At 40.4% G+C, this 25,162-nt stretch overlaps 1 protein-coding gene across 2 annotated transcripts in view; it reads left to right on the top strand.

Annotated features, from left to right (window-relative positions):
• Window positions 1-23,438, top strand: part of Ptgfr (prostaglandin F receptor) — a 31,238-nt gene extending 7,800 nt beyond the window's left edge. The window contains exon 2 of one of the 2 annotated variants that reach the window (XM_032896731.1): window positions 22,302-23,438. In XM_032896731.1, coding sequence (XP_032752622.1) covers window positions 22,302-22,604 — 303 coding nt within the window. In that variant the 3' untranslated portion in view covers window positions 22,605-23,438. The remainder of the gene's footprint in view (window positions 1-22,301) is intronic. The other variant, XM_032896730.1, reaches the window with a different exon arrangement.
• The last annotated feature ends 1,724 nt before the right edge of the window (window positions 23,439-25,162 follow it).

The following is a 25,162-nucleotide window of genomic DNA, read 5'->3' as shown; positions in this document are numbered from 1 at the left end:
TGTCGTTTCCTCAATTAGTCTCAGCGAGTGGTTTGTGGTGTTGTGTCCTATGGCATTTGTTTTCTAGTTTCTAAACATGGGGGGACATTAGTCAGCATGCATCCAAATGACAACACCACCACCACCACCACCACCACCACCACCACCACCACCACCACCACCACCACCAACAACAACAACAACAACAACAAGGACATAAACCAAGCATTGAAAGGGAAGTTTCAAAGCAAAGGAAAATGTTAAGCAATAAAAATGTATTACATCTCCATAGTTTTTAGCAATGTCTGTCTCTTTACAAACCCCCCAATTATATGTGTGGGAGACTTGCCAGGGGGTGAACAGAGGAAAATTACTTTGAATAAACAGTTCCAGATGCTGCATGTTCTGTGCCATAAAATGAAATCTTTAAATGTTGAAATTCTTCTAAAATTGAACTTGGCAATGCCATGTCTCTACTGGATGATTAGATCAATATGTTTGTGTATAATATCTATCTGTCTCTATCTATCTATCTATCTATCTATCTATCTATCTATCTATCTATCTATCTATCTATCTATCTATCTATCTTCCTACCTACCTCTACCTCTACCTACCTACCTACCTAATTTCCTACTTATATCTTGATTTATATATTTTTGAGGCAGGTATTAACTATCCTACCTGGCCTTGAACTCATTATGTAGCCGAAGATGACTTCAAACTTTTGTCTTTCTTTCCTGAGTTCTAGAATTACAGGTGTAGACTCCCACCCCTGATTTATACAGCACTGGAAATGAAATCTAAGGCATCGTGTGTGCTCAACAAGCCCTGTGCCAACTGAGTTATGTTCCCAGCCCTTGGTTTGTATAGCAAGACTAGAAGACTGGACACATTTTATATTTAGAAATCACTTCTCAGAATAACTAGACAGATTTTTTTTTTTGGTGTGAATATGGAAGCACCCCATAGAATCAACCCCTTAGGATGAGTATTGCTGGGGACTATTTCCTTCAGCTGAGGGTAGCTACCTTGCCCACCATTGTGACACTGTCACTGTCTGTGTTCATTCTCTATAGTAATAGATAAACATAAGAGTGAAAAACTCTGCTCCTTGTCTCATTTGGCATATGTCTTCAGGATGCTTCCTGCTTCCAGGTTTGCTGAGGTATCTTCAGTGGGATTCCCTCATGGTTTCTTGACAGCTTGGCCTCTGCCTGGTCCTGCTAACTTTAGAACAGTGTTCAGGGTACAGACCTCCAGTTCAAAGCTAATTGCCTGCAGGGTTTGTCTTGGGATAGAGATTCATAACCGTTCATGCCTTACCTACCTGTCAAGCACATTGCAGATTGAAATAGGACCAGGCAAACACGTCACCCTCTCAACTTGATTGAGAAGAATAACATTTTTCCTCATGGAAAAATCTATCCAGTGAAGGTTGGTTAGTTAAAGAGAAGACAACGCTGGGATGAGAAATTACCCCAAAAAATGAATTGCTTAAAATGATCATGGTGGTCTGGAAGATTTTTTATTTTTTAAATCTTAAGTTCATTTATTCTTGGCAAAACAAAATTTCTTGTTTTCAAGAAGAAAGACATAAAAATGCTCAAAGATGTCATAGACATGGAGACAGCACTTACAAAACATTGCTTGAACCATTCAAGGATAAACAAATCACAAACATGTGCATCGTAGTTTTATGCTCGTGGGTGTTAAAGTCTTCTGATTTACTGTGTGGGCTTTTTATTAAGCCTCCATACATTTAAGGTATAATTAAAGATGTGAGTGTTTCCAGGTAAATTTATGTGCTTGGACTTAAGTGAACAGGAGGTATATGAAATGCGGTCACATCTGTGTTTGGTTTGGAAGGTGTTAACAGCCACACGGATTTGTCCTGGCATAACTATATTGTTTATCTGTGTTCAGGAAGGAATGAGAGAAATTTGTCTTTTGATTCTTGTAAACATAGTTTTCAAAGCTGGTGCAAACTTGTCCCTCCGTGTGTTCTCTGACCTGCCTATGAGGGTGTGAATCCTGCAGTGGACTGGACGCAGCTGTGGTTTATACAGAGAGGGAGGCGGTTTCCTCACTCCCTCTTGCTATTGAATCCCCAAATAAAAACCAGAGGGAGTGAGTTGTGCTGTGATGCAAATGGGGACAGAGACAATGGATTCTTTAAAAGAAATCATCCTAGCATTTTGAGCATTGTTGCAAATCAAGCATACCCTTGAGAACAGTTATTTAGAGCACATGCAGGGAGCAGGGCTGTCATCCCTTGCACCTCAGCTATGACCTTGGAGTTACCCTACGCTGATGTTGTAAATATGGGAACTGATTGCAATAATTATACTTATTCAGAGGTATTATTGAATTAAATAATTTCACTTTCCTAAAAGCTGTAACAGAGAAATTGGCACATAATAGACATACAACATAAAACAAACAAACAAACAAAAACCTTCTATAAAACTGTTACCATGTTTTTTTCCTCACCATCCTGATTAAATTAACTATGTTTAGTTCAGATGTTTTTTATATTCCCCCTGTCATCATCAAGAAGGGCTGGCTAAGTTATAGAGGGAAAGAGTAGAAGCTTATAGTTTCAGAAAACTTTTTTTTTTTGACATTCTTATTGTTTCTTGTCCTTATTACAGATTCTGGTCAGAAGTAGATGGTACTTGTTAATCACAAGTATCTTGCTCCAGTTTGAATACTGTTTCTTAATCTGTAGGTAATGAACCAAGTTAGCAAAGATCGCTGGGACTATCACAAGGTATCATGCTTGGGGCTGTGAGTGGGGCCAGGAGCAAATGAACTCCTTTCCCAGAGAGAGGGAACAGCTCAGATGACAAACAGGGTGTGAGGCTTTTGCTCTTGATGAGGTGAGTGCAGTGGGTTAGAGCTTGCTTGCCAGCCCCCTTTCCTCCGCTTTCGGCCATGTTGTTGGAATGACTTATTCACATACAAGTGGGTATCTCAATAGTACCTACCTTATAGGTCTGTGGCAAAAACTGGATGGATTAGTGGGTGAAGTTATTATGCTTTCATTTTTATATGGTAACTTTGTCTATGAGGTCATCAAAAAGGACTTTAATTGTACCTGGTAAATGAAGTGAGTGTTCCAGCAGGAGTTGTCCCTTCCTCTGGGGAGGTGCACTGGTACTGATTTACTGATTCGGCACATTGCTGTTGGGCACTTATCATGTGGCAGGTACTGTTTCTGAGAATATCATTCACTATGGCTCAACTGTTCATAAAGTTTATGGTCACAGGCAAGGGTACTTGAAGAAATTAAAAAAGACGTGTGTCAGAAGTTGAAATAAAGTAATAGCATGTGTTCTGATGTGGACGTTGGAGGATGAGATCACCTTTGACAATTCGTACAATGAAAAAGTGTCCAGAGAGCATCGTTTAGAAAGAAAAGTTGGCATGCAAACCCAAACTCAAGGCATGGAAGTGTTCATACCAAAAAGGGAAGAAGATAATAATGGCTATAGATAGAAGAGTGTGCATTTCAGACAGTGATGTTGGTACAGGTTGTCACAACATTAGAATACAGTAGATAGAGGAGAATTAATATTTTTAATTGAAAATATTCTTCTCTCGTACAATACATCCCAACCACAGTTTCTCCTCCTTCCATTCCTTCCAGCATGAGTGTTTAGTGAATTAATATTAAGAGTTTTTTTTCAAGTAATGAATCATCACTAGAACAATTAAATCAGATAATAAATATTGAATGATTAAATTAATATTTCATAAATCATTGGATCAGTGACATGACTCAGGATGGAGAAGATACTTAAGATATTGGTGAGAAAGCACTGCAAAGTTTCTAGTGCTTTCTAAGCATGCAAGTTAAAAACATCTTGGAAAAGACTAAACATAGAAAAACAATTTAGATTTCTACGAATTTTAATAATAGAAATTTTGAAACCAAAAACTTACCTGGCCTTTCATTTATTCACTAAGTCCTCCATTGGACAGTTCTTTGTTGAGGGGAGACCTGGGTGTGTCCCAGGTAGAGGGCAGAGAACCCCAAACGAGAAAATCTCAGAGAACAATTGTCACGGACTCTCAGAATTGAACCTCTTAGCTCCTTCACAGGCTATGCTTTGCCTAGCATGCTCCGGGTCACAGGTTCAACTTCCCAGCCCTGACAAAATACTTACGCCTGTATGTAATGATAATAATTTCTAATCCATGACTATCATCTCTCTAATAAATGGAATTGTTGCATACAAATCCATCTCTAATAAGTGATGGACATAACAATCTCTATTTTCCTGGATCTGCTTGGAATGAGCCAGGAGGTTAACTTCTCCGTGGCACTGCAACCCCAGGTGGAGCAGAAGCACGCATCGCTGCTGTGCAAGGCATGTGTATTTATTTTAAGTGTTTTCCAAGAACTCTTTGGGCATCAAGGAACACATAATTCTGGCATTTAAAGACGTAGAAAGTCAATTGTATGAAAGGAATTTTTTAAAATATTTACTGCCATTTAACTTAGTTCTTTTCTTTGTAGAGAGGAAACTGATCAATTTCTTCTGTGGTTAATGTCTTTTGCTTGATTTGTAGGCGGTGATTTCCAAAGAATGAGCTGATGTGACAATATTTGTCTCACTTCCTTATCTTTATCTGTATCGTCGATGCCTATACCTACATTCATATCTATAGCTTAATCTGTATGAATAGGTCTATACACACAATGTACCGTGCTTGGATTATAGGCACTCATAGCCGAGCCTGTCTGTATTCTAGGCACTTGTAGCCAGGCCTGCCTGTTTTCTGCAGCTTTGGGCCTCATGATTCCAGAAAAAGCACTTTTACCACTAGTCATTCCCCAGACCTGTGTTTATGTTTTAAATACATTTATAACTTGATTTGGTTTGATTTAAAAGTTAATAATCTTAGTTTTTATTTTTAATAGGTAGCCCTTGTCTCCAAATTACTAGTCACTGTTTTTTTAACCTGTCCTATATATGGAATTACTTGGATCTTTCAAACCTATCAGCCAATTCTATCTAACTGTCTGTCTGTCCGTCTGTCCGTCCATCCATCCATCCATCCATCCATCCATCCATCCATCCATCCATCCATCCATCTATCTATCTATCTATCTATCTATCTATCTATCTATCTATCTATCTATCTATCTATCTGAGACAAGGTGTTCCTTTGTGGCCCTGGCTATCCTGGGATTCTCTTTGTAGACCAGGCTGACCTTGAACTCACAGAGATCCACATATCTTTGCCTGCCTGGGATTACAGGTGTGTGCCACTGTGCTCAGCTATTTATCCATCACATGCATCTTTTTACCCTTTTCTTCACAAAATTCTACACAAATTGTGTGAAGAAATTTGGTGCCCTGTGTTTATCATACTAGTCGTATTTTGACATTCAGTCATAATAGTTTCCTGTGAGGTGTATTTAGAAACAGCATGGATTAGATGAGAAACCTTTCTTCATAGGATTTTGCAGCCAGAGTTCTTGGTGCACAGCCTCTGTTCCATCCTGGCCCTTGTTAGCCTGTGTGGCAACTATGACTGCCTTTATCATACCATGGATAGCCTGGGACTGGGTTACTGTCCCCCACAGAATGCCAGGGCTTTCTCTACACTGCAGAGCTGTTTCATGGTTGGTGTGGTCCCCTCTCCCTGCCTCTGGGACCTTCTCCACTCTCTGCCCTCCCTTGGCAAGGCCAGTAGACATGTAAGGTGCCACTAATTGGTCATGTTGATGGAATCAGGACAAGAAGAATGAATCACTTGACCAGAGAGGTCATAGTTTCTCAAAACTCGTATTTCTTACAATATTATGTATAAATAATAAAAAACTGATTTATAATGCCAAATTGATTTAATATGTGATTTTTGCCACTGTAGTCATTTTGTCTGTAAGATGTTGGAATGAAGAGCATAAACACATTCTACTGAGTCAATTTTCAGACAGTCCTGAGCTGTCTTTGTATTTGGGTGTAGACATTCCTGCAATGCATCTTTCAAGCAGAACTGGTCAGGATTTTCTTCCTCTTCTCTCTTGCTTTCAGGGTCTTTTGGTTGGCTTTTGAGGGTGGGAGCAAGAAAACAAAACATGACCAGAAACTTCTGATTCCCACGGGGCTGCAACTTTCTGTCCCCATTGGGCAGCCAGGACCTGCGTTAGCTACTTTGCTAAGTCAGAGAAGTGTGAAAGTAAACTAGATGGTGGTCAGAGGGTGGGAGGGTGTAGATAAATCCAGTTTTAGACGCTGATTTTCATGATCCTGGTACTAAACACAGTGGTCCCCAGTACCTGGAACTACCCCAATTCCTCTTGCAGTCCTGCCAGGGTTTGGGTTTCCTGTTGCTCAAGACCTGTGTATTAGTAAGAAACTTCTGAGAATTTCCCTCCTGTGTAGCATACCCTAAGGGTAAATAAGAAATGTTCTTTTTCAGAAAGGCTTGGATATAATTGCTCATAGGAGGGCGTGGGGAAACTGTGTGAAGACCTCCACATCCCTCATTTTCTAGTGTATTACTTCCTTTCCTAATTGTAACTAAGAGAACAACAGATAGCTCCATCATTCCAGTGAACAGTGGATTCACCCCTGATGTAGTTTAGAATCATATTTGTATTTTTGAGAACAAACTTCAATTACAACATTTCTCTCTTCCCTATAATTTTAGCACCGGTAGCTTCTGCAGTTTTCTAGTATGTGGTCCGTTCTCCACATCCCTGAGTCTATCTCAACCCTTTGCCCTTCTTGGCCAACGTTGGTGTACAGTGTTGATAATTAGGTCATACCAATGAAAGTAGGGCAAGAATAAAGAACCGCCTTAAACCAGAGAAGCCATATCTATCCATGAATGAGAAAAGTGCCCGCCCTAACAAATGTTTAAGAAAAAAAAACCCTAAAGCTCTTATAGTCATTGGTAGGTTCTTACTTACATGGTATGTGGTGGTTCTTTCCCCCACCAAAAGCCTGGAGACAGCTAAGGCTGAGTCCTTCTTATTTCAAGGGAATATAAACAGCCACTATGCCAATGATGAAAAGGTCCAAACAATCCTAACTGTGCGGCAGGGGGAGGGCTCTGCTTCTCAGCGATGGACTTTCACAGTTAGAGAAGGCTGATGTGAGAGCAGTGTCAAGGCCAACTTGCCAGAAGTGTTCCGGGGTGTGAAGGAAGACAGTGATCTCTCCAGGAGTGAATTCTATGTGCTCTGTTGGCATTTCCCTAATTATTCAAGTCCGATCTGTCTCCACAAGATAAACGTTCACAGAGCAAAGCCAGTCTGCCTATTCAGACTAGGCTGGTATCCTGTACTGATCTAGAAGATCGTTTTAGGTATGGCTGAAGCAGTGGCAGATAACAAGGATGACACATTCCTTGTCTCGAACACCTCCCTTGACTTAGAATGGCATTAGGAGACAGGCATCCTCTGTGCTCATTAAGATGGACCAGCTTTCTCTTGGACGTTTGGGTTTGTTATGATTGGTTCTCAAAAACTGAGGCTGAAATAAACAGCTCACCAGAGATGATTCATGTGTTAAACAGTGTAAGGAGACAGGAGGGAATCACTTAGAAAATATGCTTCATTGTTATGGAGCAAAGTCCTAGCATGAAGAAGTCCTCGGGAATTTCTTTGCTGCCGTTCTAGTCTTTACAGGGCCAAAGCCCTCTGAACACACTGTGCCTCAAAAGACGAAGGCCTCTCTTTGGAATGAACTTCACATTCCCTGCCCCTGGTCACTGTATGAGAGGAGAACTCTGGGACTCTCTGGACTATTGACCTGGAAAAGGGTGATTTTAGGAACAGATCAATACAGTTTATTGAGTATTTTGAGAGCTAGCTGTTGAATAATATTTTTTCTTGCAGAATTTAAAAAAAAACATCTTTTCATTGATAAAATTCCAGACTTACATAGGTTCATGTGAAAAAACACAAGGAGATTCAAATGTATATGTGTCAGATGAAAATCATTCTAAGAATATGCTACCTTGGGAGGAAGAGAGGTAGGAAGTTCAGGAGTTCAGGGTCAGCCTCAGCTACAAATTCCATTCAAGGCCAGCCTGAGCTATGTGAGATCATGACTCAAAACAAAACCAACCAACCAAACAATTAGTAACAAAATAACATATTACTATAGCACATTAAACTAAGTGAATTATTTATTTGAATCGCAATCCTGAAATTCTTAATTTGCCTTTCCTTTCCTGTATTCTCTGTGAGACCTGTGCTGAGTATCATAACTCACATTTATCTCACATTGGATAAAACAGATCAAATTTGATCTGTTCCTAGGGTGTTTGTTTTGTGATTGGCTGTCTCTCAAGTTAGTAGAAACTCCCCAGTGACACAGCCAATGCCATCTGTTTCTACTCTGCTTCCTTTGGTACCTCGTACATGCTTGGAAAGGTCTAAGGAAAATACGGCTCATCTTTTAGAAGCCTTTAATCTCAAGTATAATTAGTGAAGTAAGTAACACCCCCATGGCAATGGTTATTAAGTGTCCAGGATGTCACATAAAGATTTCGTTTGAAAATATTACTTTTTGAAAGACATTATAACTTTTTGAAATACAAAGCTGTCATTGTGGTGATTATTTCCCTTTGAGGTTAGTTTTGCTATAAGAATTCGGAATTAATGAATGACTAAAGATGAGCCCTGAATGCTTGTCTTGTACAGTGTACACAGGCAAGCAGGCTCTAAATACCTTGTAGACGCCAACCTGTTGAATCTTCCTCAGACACAGAGAACATTAATGAATAAAGTATTAGAGGAGGCTTAACCCAAAGAATGTAACAATTTACAATGTCTGCATTTAGTATCGTGAGCTATTACTCGACACAACTAACCATACATTGCATCTGAAATAGTAGTTGAAAATAAAATATCCCCAGATATAAGGCAATAGTATTCTGACACAAGGATTACGCAAAGACCTTTATTTGACCATAATTTGTGGAGAAAAATAAATGTTATTAAAAGGAGTATTCATTTTGTATAATATCGTTACGCTAATGTAGGCCTAACTCTGGGAGTGAGTGTCTGAACAAATTTACTAAAAATTTTACTTAAAATAGTTTTAAAAAGCAATTTTCTCTTCTTCTTTATAGAGCAGGGCACTTCTTAGTCTCCAGTCTTCCCCTCCTCCATCTACACCGACCTCTAATTTACCTGAATAAATCTAAAAATTCCAAACTTAAAAATAGCTTGCCTCGTTAGTTGGCAATGACTATTAAAATCGCTCTTGATTTTGTAAGCAAACAGTTTGGCCTCTGAGAAACATCTTTACTCCTGTCATTGAAAGGTAAAAGCCCCACTCAGAGGTCACAAGTCCCTTCCATATGTCCACAGCAGACCCAGACCTCTCAGGCTTTGATTCAAAGCAGAGGGAGCTGCAAGGAGCCAGCTGTAGCACTTTGATTACAACCGAGCAAACTTTTGTCCTGAGGGCTTCGTCTCACCTTGAATGGAATGCTTATTGGCCCAAGTGCTTTGCTATGTCTGATGGCTTCGCAATGAGAGCAGCATGGCTTGTATACTTCATGCCCAGACATGTCTGTAGTGGGAGGAGACCATAGCTCTTGATATGTGTATGAGTGCCATGTGTGTACATGAGGAAGCCAGAGGAGGGAAGCTGGGCTATCTCCATCCTTTCCCTTTGAGACAGGATTTATCACTGAACCTGGAACCAGGAGAGCGTCCAGTGAGACCCAATGATCCTTCTGTGTTCAACTTCCACAGTGTGGGGGTTTATAGGCACTCATGGCAACACCCAACTGTTCCTGTGAGTGCACGCACGTGCACATGTGTACTTGCACGTATGTCTACATCTGCACATGCACACAGTGCACCTCGGAGGCCAGAACACAGCACTAGGTCTCCCGGAGCTGGAGTACACACAATTATGAAGCCCCTGACATGGGTTCTGGGAACTGAATTTGCAATAGCAGCACTCGCTCTTAGCTACCGAGCCATCATTCCTCCAGTTCCAAGTTCTTGAGTTTTCAATGGATCCAAAGATAAGGCCTTACTGAAAATTTTCTATTTTCTTTCAAAAAAAAAAAAAAAGTGAAAACACACACACACATGCATGCATGCACACGATACATTTAGAAATATTCATTCACTTATTCAATAATATTTTTCTTAACGCATTGCATTTATCAGACAATGTTTATTCATGCTTGCTAGGACTGTACTGATAAATGGTGGGAGTAGCTACTCTCCTGTGAAGCTCGTCTCTTCTCTAGGTGTAGGTTGCTGAGGGTGTAGAGAGGGGCAGGGGATACATAAGCACACAGACTATCAGGAAGGTTTTCAAACAGTGGTTTCCCTGAGTGGGGGTGAGTATGGGGATGTTTTAGATCAGATGACCAAGGGCAGGACCCTATGCCTGCATGGCTACAAGTGTACAGCTATGAATGACCCTGAGGCTTTTCTAGGGAATCTTAGACTATTTCTGAAGAGAAAAAGGAAGATGGTGCTACCAAAAATTAGCCTGGGCCATATTCTGGCTTAAGAGTCCCGTGTTTCTGAGCAGGCCGCTTCATTCTAGATTCTGCACTTGGGATGAAAAGGCTTGTACTAATTCCACGGAAACAGGAGACTCTGCACTTCCTCCTTGGGTTTATGTTCACCTACCACACATCTGTCACACTCACTATGTGCAGAGAGAGATCACACCATGTGGTTGCTGTCAGTGAACATCCCTGTCAGTGCTGACTCCTTGCTTAAGGATTCACATAGTCCATCTCTGTGAGAGGACAAAGCTAGTCTCTTTGTCTGTGCTCCCACCTCTTCATCCATGAAGTGAGTTTCTATAGGCTAACTCGTGCTGTGTAATTTGCTTACGACCAACTTCAGGCACCATAACCACATATCCTTTGACTAATTATTAAGAATCCATGTTTCATTCGGGTCTGAGTGTACACAGATAACAGTGGATAAGGGGCAATATGAGTTTTTACATATTACTTCATAAATAGCCAATAAAAGACGCTGCCTGATCCTCACTGTGATTGTGGCAAAGGTTGCACCTTAGCCTCCAGGAAAACTCAGTGGTCAATGAAAAATACTGACCAAATACCTACCAGACATGTTCACATGTGCGACACGGGCGTATAAATATGACCAAAATAAGATCTTAACCGCAAAGGAATGTGTGGTTTATTTGCGGAGGTATGGGCAGAGCAAGCTATTTTAAAAGACCCATGAAATCCATGGTTTTTCAAGAAACTCATTTTCTGAGAATCCTCATCTACAGGGAATAGACACTGAGTTCTTGGCCAAAGGCCTTGAAACTGGGCTCACATCCCCCCTGTTCTGTGAAATGAGTTCTTCCCTGTCTCCTCTTTGAGAAGGGCAGCCCTTACTTTCTGAGTTTTATTGTTAATTCATGAACCTTCTTTTCCTGCATGGGTTGAATGACCCCATAATTTCCTCACACATTCCTTCTCCAAACATAGCAGATGCCATCAGAAGCTCTCGCTATAGCCTGGTTCTTTTTTCAATAGGCATGTGCTTAGTGAGCTCCACTCTTCTCTGAGGTGCCAGCAGACTCCATTAGTTTTCTGGACTTTTGGGGCCCAGAATTAGAGAGGTTTTGAAACTCATACTGACTACTGGTCAACCTAGCCAGGAGAATCTGGATGCTAATGTGCTTAATCTTCCGTATTAAGTAGTTTACCCGAATCTATAGCATCATCTCTTTATTTCCTATGCTTGTTTCTAGAGAGACTGTTTGTTTGAAGGGAGGCTATTTTGTGGTATTATTTTCAAAACCTCTCAGGGATACAGTATCTTCCACATAACTTCAGAAGAAAGGCTTGGCTTTCTGGTGTTGCAAACAATACCACAAGACTGGGCAACGTGATAGAAAGAATAACAGAATTAATATAGTGGAAAAGAGGGTGGAAGAACCAAAGACTCATGTTTACAAAGTCATACAAGGAAGAATCTTTCCAATATTGGACGGCATCTCCAGGGCAGGGAGAGAGTCATAAGTGGTCTGCAGTGACGGCAGTGACGGGCTCAGGTCGGTGACTGTATGCTTCCTATTTGGAAGTGAGCATAAAACACATCCAAAGGTGTCTCTGTTGCCTGTCTCGAATGTGCTCACAATTTAAAAGTAATTTGACACTGAAAGCTCTTTGCAAGTTTATTTACATAGCTTAACTGTGATGAACCCTGTCAAGGTCCTGGCGAAGGACATTGGATCTTTTACCACTGTCTTTTGATTACTCCTCAGGCCTGAGAATAGACTTCCTTTAACTTTGCCATTTTCCAGTCTGATGTCAGGTAAGAGCAAGGTTTCCAGTGCTCGTAGTTTGGGACAAGTCTGAGCTGATGTAGGGAGAAGCTACTGAACTGTGGTTTTTTATCCCATCCTCTCAGGCAGGATAAGAGGGCCATCCTGCTGGTCACTTTCTGGTCATATAGGCTCGCTGCCTTTCTTAACTTCCCCTTCTCCAGATCTATAGCTCTGTACCTCTTCTGTGTTAGACCTCTTTGCTCCCTACAGCCTGTAATGAGTCATCTTAACCTTTGTGTTGTAACTGAGCTATTGGCTCCAGGAAAATTATTAAGTGAGAGAAAATATTCTTTCTTTAAAAAAAAGAAAAAAAATGTGTGTGTGTGTGTGTGTGTGTGTGTGTGTGCGCGCGCGCGCACACGCACGCGCACATGCATGTGTGTGTTGTGTATGTTTATATATGTGCAACTACATGTGTGTAGGTGCATGTGGATATGTATTTACCTGTTTGTGGAAGCAAGAGTTCCTCAGATGTCATTCCTTAGATTCCATTAACCTCGCTTTTTAAGATAAAATCTCTCACATTTATATGCTGACCAGACAGCAAGCCCCATAAACCCACATCTCCTCCCATGTGCTTGGAGGGCCACGTGGGCTACCATGCTCAAGCTCTATGAGAGTTCTGGGAATCATGCTTACATGGCAAACACCTCAGCAGCCATCCTCCTGTACCTATACTCCAGAAATTCTTCATAATCAGACCAGATGTTTAGTGTTTATCTCTCCAGTGACTTCAAAGTGGAAAATGTAACACTCTGTTAACAACTGTAGAGTGTAATACTCTCGTTCATCTATTTCCTCTACATAGCCCTTAGCTTCTCGTCCATAACTTGTCTCATCCTAACTTACTTGTGCTGATATTCCAAGTACTTTAAATATGACCACTGATAAGATTCATTGTAATGAACAAAGTGAGGGATATATACTCATCAGATAACATTTAAAAAAATTAAAATTTTAAGTTCTTCTTTAAATTTTGTTGTTGTTGTTACTGTTGCTGGGACTGGAGAGATGACTCACCAGTTAACTTTTCTTATTAACCATGCTTGGTCTTCTAGAGGACTGAAGTTTGGTTCCTAGTACCCATGTTACCCAGCTCCCATCTGTCTATAACTCTAGTCCTGGAGATCTGAAGTTCTCTTTTGGCCTCTGTAGGCATCTACCTGCATGTGTACATACATACACACAGACAGACAGAAGGACAGATACACATAAAAATAATATTAAGAGATATTGTTCTTTGATTGGATCTCTGGATTATTACTGTTATAAATAGTATTTTAAGTGGGATTTTTATTTCTTAGTATAGGATATTGCCAGTGTTGCTGGTATCAAGAAGTGTCTGATTGTTTTTAAGTTAGTAATTGCTGTGATTTGGGTATTGAATACTATCTTTGCCCTGAATAAAGGTTTGCAGTGAAGACTTTGCCTGTTAGAGGGCGGGGCCTCCTGGGAGCTCTTATGCTATTGGTTGTATGACTTTGGCAGGTTAGTTTTTGTGGGATACTTTGTTCGTTCCTTGAAAGAAGTGTACAAAGCCTGACACAGGCAGCTTGCTGTCTTTCTGCCCCTGGTTTGAGATGGACTCAATCACTCACTGCTACATGGACAGTCGCCATTACCCTCTGCTGTGTGTCATGGAGACTCTGCAGCCAAAGTCCAGACACTGAAGTCTTATGATGCCATTGTATTAGGGGTGGGGTGTGTTCCTTTGCCCCTCTCTGTATTATTGCCTGGAGGTATGGCCCCTCACTGTACTGTTTGCTGCTTTGCTAGGCATTAGCCTGTGAGCTTTCAGGAGCTTCCTGTCTCTGACCCCTCCCATGCTATAGTTATAGGCATGAGTGGCCAGCCCAGCTTTTTATGTGGATGTCCAGAATTGAAATCAGGCCCTCACAGTTACAGAACAACTGTGCTCTTACCCCCTAAGCCATTTTCTTACTCTGAGACCCTCACAGACGCCATTTTTACATTTCCTTAAAGAATATTGCTATGCTGTGGATCTTTCATGTACCCCAAAGGCCTGTTTATTGAAGGCTTTGTTCATGGTAAAGGCTGTGAGGGATGGTGGCTAGTAGAAGGACGTTAGATAATTGTAGGCATGTCTTTGAGAGGCTCTTCGGACCCTTATCCACACTCTGTTCCTCTTTGCTCCTTGCTGTCATTAGGTGAACCATTTTCTCTACTATGGGATCCTACCATGATCTGATGTGTCATCAAATGTTGAAAGTCTTGGTATGTAATAACCATGGACAGAAGCCTCTGACCCATGACCAGACTGTACCATCAACCATGGACTTATATACTTCATGAAACTAGACTAAGGGTGGTATTCTATCACCGAATATTTTAGACTACATATAATCTGTGCACATTTACATTTACATGCCTATCTATAGCTAGATATAGTAATAGGAATGGTTATTTGCTGAAAATTACATGGGCAAAGGCAAATTCGTTCAAGGATTTAATTCAACAAGTTGTAATCTGCAAAATACTAGTGTCCAAGTTGAATTAAAATTAAAGAAGATGAATTTTAATTTGCTACTCTGAAGAAAATTAAAGCACAGCTGTAGTGCATGGTGACACCCCTCCCCCCAAATCCTAGCATTGGGAAGAAGAAATGAGAAGTAGAGATGAAAAGAAATTCAAGGCCAGCTTCGGCTGCACAGTGAATTAGAAGCCAGCCTTCATGACCTGAAACCTTGAGGAAACCAATGAGAAATAACCAAAGAGCAAAATCAAAATATAACTATATGACCCTAAAGTGGTTAGTCCAGATGCTAAGAACCAGTAAGTTACATTGTCTTATCACTGTTGCCCATTGAGAAGATGGACTAAAAAAAATATTATAAACAAAGTTGTTCAAATTGCCCTGACTGAGAGAAAGGGCTGGTTCAGGAGCAGAAGCCGGTGGGGATTTTATTTTTGACTATTCCTCAGTTATGCTTTAGAGTCAGGCGGACCTCATTTCTTCTCCTGACCCAGCTGTGCAATCCATTGTTCCACTTTCGTGTCTGGAAAGAGGATATAAAAATATTCAGTGAGTTGTGGAGAGTACATGTGGTCTATTAGCTTAGGATAGCCTTTTCAAATCCCTAGTTTCTCTGAGATTTATGGATGTCTTTTATTTTTAAAGGGACACCCACTTCATTAAGAGTTCCCATCAAATGACAAATGACTGTGTTAGAACTTAGAAAGGCTTTGGGCAATCTTTTCAAACTACTGTAATAACAAACCACTGGGGCAATTGGAAATTTCTCTCTGGAAAAACATTCTGGTTTTCAGGACAGATGGTTTACTGAAACACCTTATTGGTACCGTCTGCTTTTGCCATAAAAGGCGTGTTGTAAACAGTCAAATAAAGTAGGCTTTGCTCATGAAACAATGGCTTTTTAACTCTTTGACCAACCTCCAGCTAGTCATTTTCACCCTAATTCATACACATGATCCTTGTGATTACTCTGGTTAAGCCATAAATGATAAACACTTCTTGATTGGGGTGAAAATATCTATGTCTATATTTAGAATATAAACATTTTTTATATTAACTGTGGGTTGAATAGCAGTCATCATGTCTGGAAACCAGAATTCACAGAGCTATAAAAAGCACGGTTAAAAGTAAAATGCCTCAGACTGTGGTTGGATGTATACCAGCTCTCTTCTTCTAAAGTTGCCATTCCGCCTATTGAAGTTTTACTGTTGTCACTGCAAAGACAAACGTGATGGAATACGGATTATAATTAGAATAATGAGCACTTCAATTAAATAATGAAACCCAAGGTCCAACAATACCAATGTGAGGGGAAGAGGAAGGAGACTACGTAAATGAAAACCATACTGTTCATCATAGGGGGATATAAAGACACTTAAAAGAAGGGATTCCACACTTTTAGTTACAGCACTCAGGACACAGAGGCAAAACTAAGAGGCTATCTTGGTCTACATAGCAAGTTTCTAGGCCAGCCAGGATTACATAGTGAGACCCCTTTCTCAAAACAAACAAAAGATGCTGGCACAGCCTCGTGCTAACAATTCATTTTATTTTTATTAGTTTGTAGTTTATACAAATCACCCTTTCATTCCAGAACAGATTCTAACCTTGTGTCATTTTGATGACTATTTCTTTCTATCTTAAAAAAATATTTATTTGTGTGTGTTTCTTTCTGTGTGTCTGTGTGAGTGCATAAATGTATGCACATGTGTATGTACCTGTTTCTACATGTAAGAGGCCAGAGGAAGCCACCAGACCCCTTGGAACTGGGAGTACGGGTATTTGTGGGATGTTCAGCTGAGACTGTCCAGCAAGCACTGTTAACCACTGATCCATCTCTCCAGTCCTGACATCTGTGTTTTAGTAGATGCCTTGGCTATGGGGTGCTCAGCCCACCTGGTTGGTTAGGAAAGTCTGTTGTAGTGGGCAGAAGACTCAGTGCAAAACAACTATGAGCATCTGTTCTAGCTTTAAGAAAAGGGGCTGGTGACAGTGGAAGGTCAGCTGGGAGACAGTAGGACATCTTTATGGACAGAAATGGAAACACCATGTTTAAAACATGAGCTCTACCAGTGCCAAGGAGGTCCATTGACCACTCCTTATCTACCAGTCCCTACCCTTCAGATCCCAGGTCTTCCAGATTTTATTTTATTTACATGTATGTGGGCATCCGTGTCCATGTGTGGGTTGGGAGGGTGCATTCCCACTGACATGAGAAGAGAGTGTCAGATCTTCTGGAACTAGAGTTAAAGGTGATTGTGAACTACTTAGGAGGGTACAGGGAACCAAACTCTGGTCCTCTGCAAGAGCAGCAAGCGCTCTTAAGTGCTGAGCTTCTGGTTTAGTCCTCTGATATATTTTAGTTGGGTAACTTTGAACAAGTTAACCACTTCAGGTCTTGGTGTCAGCATCTTAAAATAGGGATAATACTTCTTTCATGCTTGGAAACAGGTTTAAGTAGATGCTATAAGACCCATGAAGCGGAGTGAGTAGCCAGCTGATATTTGTCTTACTGCCTATCCATCATCATGTTAATTGTAACCTAGTAGGCAGGTAGACGTGGGTTTCAGGTTCACCTTGACCACTTTCTAACCAACAGAACCTGGGCAATGTAACGACTTTGGTTTTATTTTATTTTTTGTCTCACATCATAATCAAGGACCTCTCAGGTTTTATGATAATGAACGAATTAAGGTATATCTTATCCCTTTCTTGAGGAAGTTCACTGTTCATTTCATACATTATCTCCTTAGCTGGTATAAAGGTACCAAAATGCATATAGAGCTTTTAAACTTGGGAATGTTATATTACAAAGGGAGGGTGTTACTGAAGTAAAGGGGGGGTGTCACTGTAGTAAGGGAGGGTGTCACTACAGTAAAGAGAAGCTGTCACTATAGCAAGGATGGTGTTTATGAACACACACACTCATGTTCATGTGCACACATGTGTGCACATGCACACACACTCAAACATCTGTGTACACTCGTGAATACACACATTCACCTACACACTCACACACACAATCACCCCTTTGTCCTTTTTTCTCTTGTCATGTATTCATTATCCTCTGAATCACTGGCAAATACAAAATTATAATTCAAGGGTTTTCAACAAACAAATGATTGAGATATAAAAATGATACAGTTTAGGCAAGGAAAGATCTTCCTAATGAAAAATAATTTCCTGTGAGCCTTACTAGTCTTTCCTAATGCTGACAGGAGAAAGGAATGGTCTGCTTGGCATAAGATAATATGAAATCAGGCACAGTGAAAAATGCCCATGTTTTAGTTATGTTTCTATTGCTGTGACAAAACACTGTGACCAAAAGCAAGTTGAAGAGGAGAGGGTTTGTTTCACTTAATTTCCTGTGTCACAGTTCATCACTGAAGGAAGTCAGGGCAGGAATTGAGAGGAGAGGAACCTGGAGGCAGGGGCTGATTCAGAGGCCATGCATGGGTGCTGCTCACTGGCTTGCTCCACATGGCTTGCTCAGCCTTTTTTCTTACAGAAACCAGGACTACCAGCCCAGAGACGACACCATCCACCATGAGGTGGACCCTACCCCATCAATCACTAATTAAGAATATGTCTTACAGGTGAATCTTGTCTCTCAGTTTAGAGCCCCTCCTTTCAGGTGACTCTAGCTTGTGTCATGTTGACCTAAAACGAGCCTGCATCACCTGCCTCCGTGACTGGATGAGAACTCTGTATTTGTATAGATGCCATGCACATGAGAAGGACTGTTGTGACTACGACACAAAGGCTCTGGGTGTCTAAGAGCAGGTGTCTCTCCAGGAATGCCGTTATTACATTTTCACTGAAGGCATTTTCAAATGTTGTGCCTTGGAAAATTGATTCTACATCTGAATGATGTTAAGTTCAAAACTGCTCAAATAACAGGGGCATTCTTTTTCTCATAGTGCTGGAGTCGAACTTGCTATGCAAGCATTTCACCACTGAGGTACATCTCCAGCCCTTTAAAATTAATTAATCCTGAGCAATGGAAGTTCTAATGCACTGCGGAATTGTAAAGACATGGATTTTCATGATGAAGTTTATTAGTAGGCCTCCTTATAGAAACTCCCACGTATTGTGCTGCATACACAATAATTAATGTCTGTATCAAGGTCTCTTCACTTAGAGACACCATACTTTTAGATCCACTCAACAGAAACTGATTGCCCTACTGTAAGTTGGGGTTGGAACATAGCTGAGAATCAGTCAGACGATCACATGCATTTTTGAGACAACAATATTCTAGTGTGATGATTTGTTAGATAATGAAGCTAAATTAATCATTCATTAGACAGAATTTTCCTAAAACTTTGCTTCAGTGTCATGGTTGTCTTGCACAATGGCTGGACAGTGGACAGAGAAATTCACTCACTGAAGGATTAGTGTGTTTCTTGAAAGCTCAAAGAGACAGAAGCATAAACACACTTCTGGAATTTGCCATTAGTATTTATTTTTGCTCTTCTGTTTTTGAAACAGCGTTTTACCACATAGCTCAGGCTTGCTGATGATGAAGCCCACACTGCTCTCAAACTTAAGATCCTCTTACGCAGCCTGTCAAGTGCTGGGCTTATGTGTTAGCACTGCTTGACTTGTCAGCAAACAGAGTGTGTGCTGCTTTAATAATCCCTATAGTAAAAGTGTAGCGACCACAGATTCTGTTATTGATAACTAAAGTTACAGATGATTACTATTATAACCTTTGACAATTTTATTTTATAGCCTGAGTGGAACAAAAAAAATATTATTTATTTTTCTCTTTGACACCTGGATGTACATGTGAACTCTCCTCATGTACTTACTTAACACTAGTGAGCATTTGAGAGATGACACATATAAATAATGGATTATTTCCGTAGATCATCCAAAAATTTTGTACCATCTACTTTTAACTGAAAATTACCATCACTGAAAAAGGGAGATGACATCTTATTGAGCACAGTGCCTGCTAGACTGGAGTTTATGACCCTCACACCTAAATGCCAGGTGGTACAGTGGCCTCCCTGTTACCCCAGCACTTGGGAGGCAAAAATGGGATCCCTAGAGCAATTTGACTAGCTTGACTAGCTGCATTGATGAGCTCAGTTACCAAATATCCAATGGCACCTTTGTACAATACCAGTGCACCCTAAAACATGTGATTGCATATACATAGCCACATTCAGAGATACACAGCTATACACACAAAGACACATACACACAGACAACACACACACACACACACACACACACACACACACACACACGTAACATTGCAAGATCCATTTTAGAAAACACAATGTACCAGACTTACAGGGCTGAGCTATGAGATACTAGAGACACAATTCATTCACTAACACAAGGTACATGCTTTTTATACCTGTAAGATAAATATTTACTCACTCATCATTGAACCCAAACTAATACAATAAAATTCTCACAGGCAGATGACAGGTTTCACAATGTCTGCTTTGTTCACCCCGTGTCTTCAGAGCCCAGCACATTGCCTAGACAAAGGGAGGTAAATGGATGTTTGATTGATGAAGACATCTCATCCATTGTAAAGTGAAGATATCTTATTTCAATTACCAGTCAAGTTGTGGCTCCACTTCTGTGAAGAGTGGGGCCTGTAAATTTCTTTAATCCTTTTGCATAATTAAGGGAAGCGGTAACTTGAGTACACATCTGACCCAGGTACTTTTGTACAGGATACACTATTTTCATTTGATCGATATATATATATATATATATGTATATATATATATACATATATATATGTATATATATATATATTCCCCCCCCCCCGGAAAATGAGCCATTTCCCGAAGGATCTGCTCAGGCTGCAAGATCCTGTTTCTCGTGGGTGATATCAAGCCAACCTAGAATCTTCCATTAGCTTATGCTGCTACAGAACCATTTAGATACTTTTAATGCTTCAAAATATCAAACCCTTTATGAGAGTTGGGTGAAGGTTTCTCTAATAATTTGTGTTTTGAGGTATAACCTCAAGGAATAAAAATGTGAGTGAATTTATGAAGTACATTTTAAGTGTAGGCTTTGTACTTGGTGATAGAAATAAAAAGACACTCGGAAGTGCATAAGTGAGTACAGGATTGTCATGGGCACTACGATAATTTATACTCTACTAGGAGCTGAGTGGGTGTGGATAGGGATCAGGACCACAACAGGAAATAGCTGTAAATCCATTGTGATGGAGAGAAGGAATATCGCATGGAGATGAGACCATTCTTGGAGTTTGTAGGTTGGGTAGGAATTAGTGGGCAGAGAAATAAGGCAGAGGGTTGTAAGAGAAGAGAAGTTCATGCTGATAATCAGGAAGGTGCTCTATCTCTGGGACAAGGAAGACCTCACAGTAGTGGGAGCAGAGGGTCTGTGCTTGAGACAAGATGTTGTAAGAGGCAAGTCTGGGTGACTCATGCAGCAGCCACTGTGGAGTTAATTAACATTTCGTGAATGTACTGTGTAGATAATTAACATTTTGTTAAAGGATCCCCATCCTTTAGCCATTGATGCCATTGCCTTAGTGAATAAAAACCATTTTTATTTTTTTATTTTTGACAATAGTCTTGATTTCATTTTCTTTGGGGATTTTCAGGTTTTGTCATATCTTAATCCAGATGGTACGATGGTTTAAACATCTTTATAGCTTTTCAGAGTCATCTTCGATTGATGTGTTTATTACTTATTTTTATAGCCAGGATGTTTCCACTTTTCTCCCACTTGCACCTTTTTATGTGATGGTAAGAGCTGGACTTGGCATTTTGCTTTATTTTAACATAGAGTGGCAAAAATTCACAGAACCAGATGATATTTACAATGATGCATGCAGGAAATGGCCACAGGACACCAAAATAGACATTGATATGATTAAGCCACGTTTGGAGTGGGGACTCATTTCTATAAAGCCTTTGGAACATTACCTGCACGCTCCTAGGAATGTTAGCCAAGTAAAGACAGAGAGGAAGAAGGTGGTGTTGCTGGGAGCAAGTGAAAATGTGGGAACATCATAGCTACCAATGGGAAATTCTAAAGTTCCTTTTTCCCCCTCTCTATGCACTCAGACTGGCCATGATCCTTTTGTTCCCATCTTTAGAATGCGTGTATTCCAGTGCCTGGCAAAGCCCATTGTATAAAAGTACTGTCAGGCTTATGAATAATCTACTTGCTTCAATGTGCTTTCATTGTCTATTGAATAAACTAATGTGCTTTAAAAATTCTCACTCCCAGAAGCATAAGGCTAGTTGCCAGTATCAATGTTTGTTTCTCTTTGAGAATGTTGGTACGCAGTGGAATATCATTTTTCTAGTCTTCATGTTAATTTGAATCAGAATAGTCTATGGCCCGCACCCATGATTTATGCCCTCATTCATTTATATCCACCAGTATTTTGCAAAATGGCGGTACTTTGTGAGATGTGGCACAGGGGTCATGTTGCGTTTGTAGTCAACTTGAAATGCTATGGGAATGAAGAGTACCTGTGATCAACAGCTTTCCCTATTTTCCTTGTTTTCCAGGTGACGATGGCCAACATTGCAATCAATGGAAATAATTCCCCGGTGACCTGTGAGACGACGCTCTTTGCTCTCCGAATGGCAACCTGGAACCAGATCTTAGACCCCTGGGTCTACATTCTGCTACGGAAGGCTGTCCTTAGGAACCTGTATAAGCTTGCCAGTCGCTGCTGTGGAGTGAACATCATCAGCTTGCACATCTGGGAACTCAGCTCCATCAAGAATTCCTTAAAGGTTGCTGCTATCTCTGAGTCACCGGCTGCAGAGAAGGAGAATCAGCAAGCATCTAGTGAGGCTGGACTGTAAGTCAATGCACAGCTAGAAGAAAGTTATGGGAACTTCCGAAACATCTCACCTGACCAGACTCAGAGCATAACTGGAACATTGGACCTCTGTGTGTAGTTCGGGAGTACGCTGGTCAGACAAAGCTTCTGACTTATGCTGGCTGCTGCATGGTTGTGCATTTTCATTTATGTCAACAGAAGATTCAACATGGTGGAGTTGAGTAGAGCACACATTTGAGTTTATCTGCGTGACTTATGTATTTGGAATAAATGAATCTGTTGAGGCCCTGTGCCTTTCTTTGACCTATTTTTCCAAGCACCTTAATGCTACCTGCACCGTGACATGGCCACTTGAGGAGCACTGATTTGCAGACAAAGCTTAAAGTAACACAAGACTTTTTGTGTTTGTGTGTGCAGCTCTGCTCTGTTTACCAGCCCACGTGTCCTCAATGTCTGCATGACCATGACATCTGAGTCTCCTGGTGACTTTGATGGCCACTATGTAGGAGCTCAGCTTGACATTGTGAGGCTGATGAGGATAATCATTCTTGTCACAACTCACAGGTGTGGTTGCTTGCATTTGTTGTTGTGAAGGTCAATTATTTTTTTCCACGTTGGCTGTCCTCCTATAAAGTCATAGGTTTTCAGTGTCTAAGTAATCCCCCTTTCCTCTGAAAATTGTAGAGGAATACAGGCTTTATCTTAGCACAGATTCAGCTCACGATAGCATATCATAAGCCCTATTATGGATGATGCAAACATTGAAATCCCACTTACACATGCCAAGAACATGGCAGACATTGCTTTACCTGAGCTATCATTTCTGTGTCAGAGAATAAAAAACGATCAAGACACATTCGAAGTCTGTTGGAGCTATTGTGTTTCTGCCTTACACACACAAGCATAAGGGAGTTCTGTTAACAGTAATTTCACTAAATAAGTTGAACCACACTTCCAAAAGCCTGTGTTATCAGTGAGGAGTGGAAAGATCTGATATTAGCCAGGAGTTGGGATCCACTGTTATGGTTAACCTGAGGCTAAGGGACAAGATTCTGTCGCCAAGTTTCTCAATCTTAATTCACACTTCTCCTTTGTATAATTTAACACAAAGATACTCAATTTCAGTAATCACTCTAAACATTAGTTCCATCAGTGACTATGGTTAGTGGTTATATTTTATAAAGAAATGTATTTTCATATTTAAAAAAATTCCTTGCTTTTATCGTTTGTCTTTATTTAAAAATTTCTATTCTTTTTTTGCTATGTGTATGGGTGTTTTACCCGAATGTATTTCCGAGCATTACGTACCTTCCTAGAACTTACTTAAACCAGAAAAGGACACTAAGCTACCATGTGGATACTAGGAATTGAGTCCAGGTTCTCTGGAAGAGCAGCTGTAGAGAGAATTTTAATCCAGCAATTTGTGAATTCAATAGACTTAAAATAGAAACATGGTTTCTCTGGCAAGAGATCACATCCGAAGAGCTTCTAGGTTTATATGATCTGCCTTGAATGCAGACATGCTTTGGATTATAGTACAATCTGGCTGTTACACAGACAAGAGAGAGAGAGAAGAAGAAGAAGGAGGAAGAGGAGGAGGAGAAGGAGGAGGAAGGGGAGGAGGGGAGGAAGGAGAGGAGGGGGAGGAGGAGGAGGGACTGCGGTGCGTGTTTATGGTACCAGGACAGATTTATATAGTTTGGCTGTAGAGAGAACAAGCTGGATACAGGTGAAGACAGAGCAAACCAAAGAATGAGAAGGAGCCAGAAGAGTAGACCTTATTGCCAAAGTTCATATGAGGCCAAGCAAGCAATCAGGCAGAAGTGGAGAGAAGCCAGACTGAATCAGTCAGCTTGGAAGATTAGATTGTTTGGAGGATAGAAGCTTTCAGGCCTAGGCCGAGGGATAATTAGAGCAGAGAAAGAAGTGCTCTGGGCTCAGCCTAAGCTGTGTATCCACAGAGCTTGAATACGGCTTTCATCCCATCCCTTCATCTGAGGAAATAAAGGCATCATTTTCAAGTGCTGCTTAACTGCCGAGCCATCTCTCCAGCCTTTCAAAACTGTTTTTATCTGTAAAAATGATTTTGGATTCTAGGAACCCTGTAAACTCAACAAAATAGTATCTTTAAAAATTTCTGCTTTTGATTGGTAGCTTACATTAGATATGATTACTGCTTTTGGTAAATCCTCATTAGTAAATTAAAAGAAATTAAGCAAACAGCCTCGTTGAAGACTTAAAGAAAATTATTTGTAGTGATTTGAAAGGAGTACACACTATCATGTGATAATCTTAACTTAAAGACAAGTGATCAATCACACAGTTGATTCTTATGTAGAGAGTATGTCAGAGAATAGACAACAATTTTTGGTGTAAATTTAGCACGGGGTTGTAAAGAATGTGCCCAGTTTAAGTGTAAGCTGATACCTATATATGGGTTATTGTGATGTAGATATGTATACATATATGTATGTATGTTCCCCTGTGCATGCATGTGTTTATGAATATGTGTGTATATGTGTGTGTATATATATATATGTATAATGCATATTATTGTAAAAGGCATTACAATTTTTGATT

The sequence above is a fragment of the Rattus rattus genome, chromosome 3 (genome assembly GCF_011064425.1).
Source record: "Rattus rattus isolate New Zealand chromosome 3, Rrattus_CSIRO_v1, whole genome shotgun sequence".
Classification (NCBI taxonomy): Eukaryota; Metazoa; Chordata; class Mammalia; order Rodentia; family Muridae; genus Rattus; species Rattus rattus.
The sequence above is the reverse complement of the archived record's forward strand: the minus strand, read 5'-3'. Positions and strand labels throughout refer to the sequence as shown.